The following is a 2501-nucleotide window of genomic DNA, read 5'->3' on the forward strand; positions in this document are numbered from 1 at the left end:
ACTGCAGACAGTGTCGACTGCAGACAGTGTCGACTGCAGACAGTGTCGACTGCAGACAGTGTCGACTGCAGACAGTGACGACTGCTAACAAAATGTTTCCAGGTTTGTATTTTCCATAGAATGACAAGAGTTCTTGCTGTTTCATCTCAGATTTAAATGGAGTTTGATTGGAAGCGGACCAAGACCACCTCCAGAAGTGGGTCTGGGTCCAGTTCTTTGGTCCGCACCAGGGTTCACATGAGTGTATTCACAGCTGTAAAAAAGATTCGGACCAATAGGGAAATGAACTGTGGTCAGTTTAAAGTCGACCACATGTGTCAGGTGTGAGTCCACCCTTTGTTCCTGAGGAAAGAAGAGTTTGTCTGAAGAACCAGTAGTGGAGAAGAAGGACCAGATGAACACAAACTGAGTAGAGCCATCAGCAGAAGACATGAGAGAGAGCAGAAAACCTCCTGTCAGCACCTGAGCTGCCTCTCCTTCAGTCTAAAGTCCTGTGCTCTGTCAGAAACACTCAGCAGGTCATGCAGACACATTTCTGGACACTGACTCAGCAGATTTGTTTGGGGTCACAGGACGTTTTCTGTGGAAGTAGAGCTGCTTCAGCAAAGACAGACATGAGATCTAATCCAGCCTGACGTGGAGTCCAGCAGAACTTACTGAGTGGTTTCAGGATGCTGCTGCTGCTGGCTTCATCCGTGGTTTCTGTGTCCGACTTGTCAAAGGTGCTTTCTGTCATTTTCTCTTTTCTGTCCTTGTGACCGGCTCTCCGGCGGTGACGGCGCCGACGTCGGGAGCTCTTGGGCACACGCACACCGATGTACACAGTGTGGTGACCTGCACAAGACAAAATATGGGAGATATAACACGAGCATCACAAATATCTCCCAGTCAAAGAGCAGGAGGAACATGTCAGAGCGTACTGTTTTCTTAACCCCAGAAAACTTTGATAGTTCAGCTTTTTGTACGACACTATTTACTGTTCATAACAGACGAGTGAAATGAATAAAACCTCAGATTTTCATTTTCTACTGAAGTTACCAGATTATAATCCTGTCTGACTGAATGATGTGCAACCTTAGAAAGGTGTTTATTTTTTCCTGACTCCAGTTTCTGGGAGGCCTGCTTTAAAATAAGTAATATTTAAAATGTGACTTTTTTTGWTAGGAATTTGTATCAAACCAAAATGAAAGTATCAAACTGTCATTTAGATCCCCAGGATGGGAAACGATTAATAACAGAAAGTCCTGCAAATTGTTGAGGAGTGTCACGATGGGCTTGGCTGGTTGAACCTCAGGTGCCAGACTGAATGAGAATGGTTAAAGAGTTGCAAAAGGCTTTATTTAACAAAATGAAAAGGCAGACGTGGCAGCAAACAANGTTCGACGCTCAGATCGTCCAAATCGTCCAAATCGCGCTGCTCTAATCGCGCTTGAGGCGCCGCAGAACTTCCCGACGTTGCTTGAAGCGCCTCCACCATAGACTTTGCATGTAAACCTGCTGCTCCTGACGCTGAAATCGCGTTTGGTGTGAACGCACCATTAGCAGCTGTGTCCAAATGCAGAGGCCAGGTCTCTGAAGGTCCAATTCATCATCCACTTCTGTCTCAGCACCACCTCAGAGGCTGTCCCAATCCAAAGTCTCCTCCCATGTGGCCCACAAACAGGTCCTTCTCAGTCCACCATTTCCCATAATGCATTGTGGGCCAACCGGAGATTTCTTTCTGCTCATAATGGTGGGAAAAGCAAGAGAAAACAATACGTTTTGCAGAATAAAAAATAAAAAGTTTTAAGCGGTTGTGTTAATATTTTATTATTTGTAACAACAAGTTTTAATATTATTCTTGTCAGAAATCAAACGAGTTTCTATAAAGAAACAAACATGTAGCTATACCAGAGGACTACTGCACCAATCTAGGATAAGGGATTAACCCAGGATTTTGGTTTAAACCTGAATTAATTAAGCCTTGAATCAGTAGCATGAGYGAYGAAGCTCTTCTGTTTCTGTGGTAACAAGTGCTCTGAAACTAATCTGATCAGGTTTAAAGTGAAGATTATTTAATCTGTGAGTGTTTCTGAGCAGTAGAGTCATTTTACTGCAGAAAACTGTTCCTCTRACCAGGTTTTACCGTCTGATATCAGATAAAAAGTATTTTTGATCTTGTTTTTAGACCCATATACTAAACAAGATCAGAATGTGTTGGATTATTAATCTTGTTAATATGAAAAGTTTTTTTTTACTTCAAGAATTCAAGTGCAACTGTCAAACTGCAGATTATTGATTATTATTAATTTGAAAAGAATAAGGGTCTAATCTAGTAGTTTTACTTATATTTAGAAGCCTAATTCATGTAGTGTCTGATCAGAAATCAGTTCTTCAGACATTTATTAAATTTATTCTTTTTTATTTGCTTTAAAATATTACAGAGTAAATATATTTATTTAATTTATTTATCAGATTATCCATGAGAAAGAATAATTTAAAAATAAAGACTTAACCTCAAC

General features: G+C 40.9%; 1 protein-coding gene across 9 annotated transcripts in view; it reads right to left on the bottom strand.

The window, feature by feature from the left end:
- The window catches only part of slc4a4a (solute carrier family 4 member 4a), a gene marked incomplete at its 5' end in the record, with an annotated part of 46463 nt that extends 45629 nt beyond the window's left edge, over nucleotides 1-834 (bottom strand). For all 9 annotated transcript variants that reach the window (XM_014033284.1, XM_014033286.1, XM_014033283.1 and 6 more), the window contains 1 exon segment: nucleotides 658-834. In XM_014033284.1, coding sequence (XP_013888738.1) covers nucleotides 658-834 — 177 coding nt within the window.
- Nucleotides 835-2501: the final 1667 nt, after the last annotated feature.

The sequence above is a fragment of the Austrofundulus limnaeus genome, unplaced genomic scaffold, assembly GCF_001266775.1.
Source record: "Austrofundulus limnaeus strain Quisiro unplaced genomic scaffold, Austrofundulus_limnaeus-1.0 Scaffold1686, whole genome shotgun sequence".
Taxonomy (NCBI): domain Eukaryota; kingdom Metazoa; phylum Chordata; class Actinopteri; order Cyprinodontiformes; family Rivulidae; genus Austrofundulus; species Austrofundulus limnaeus.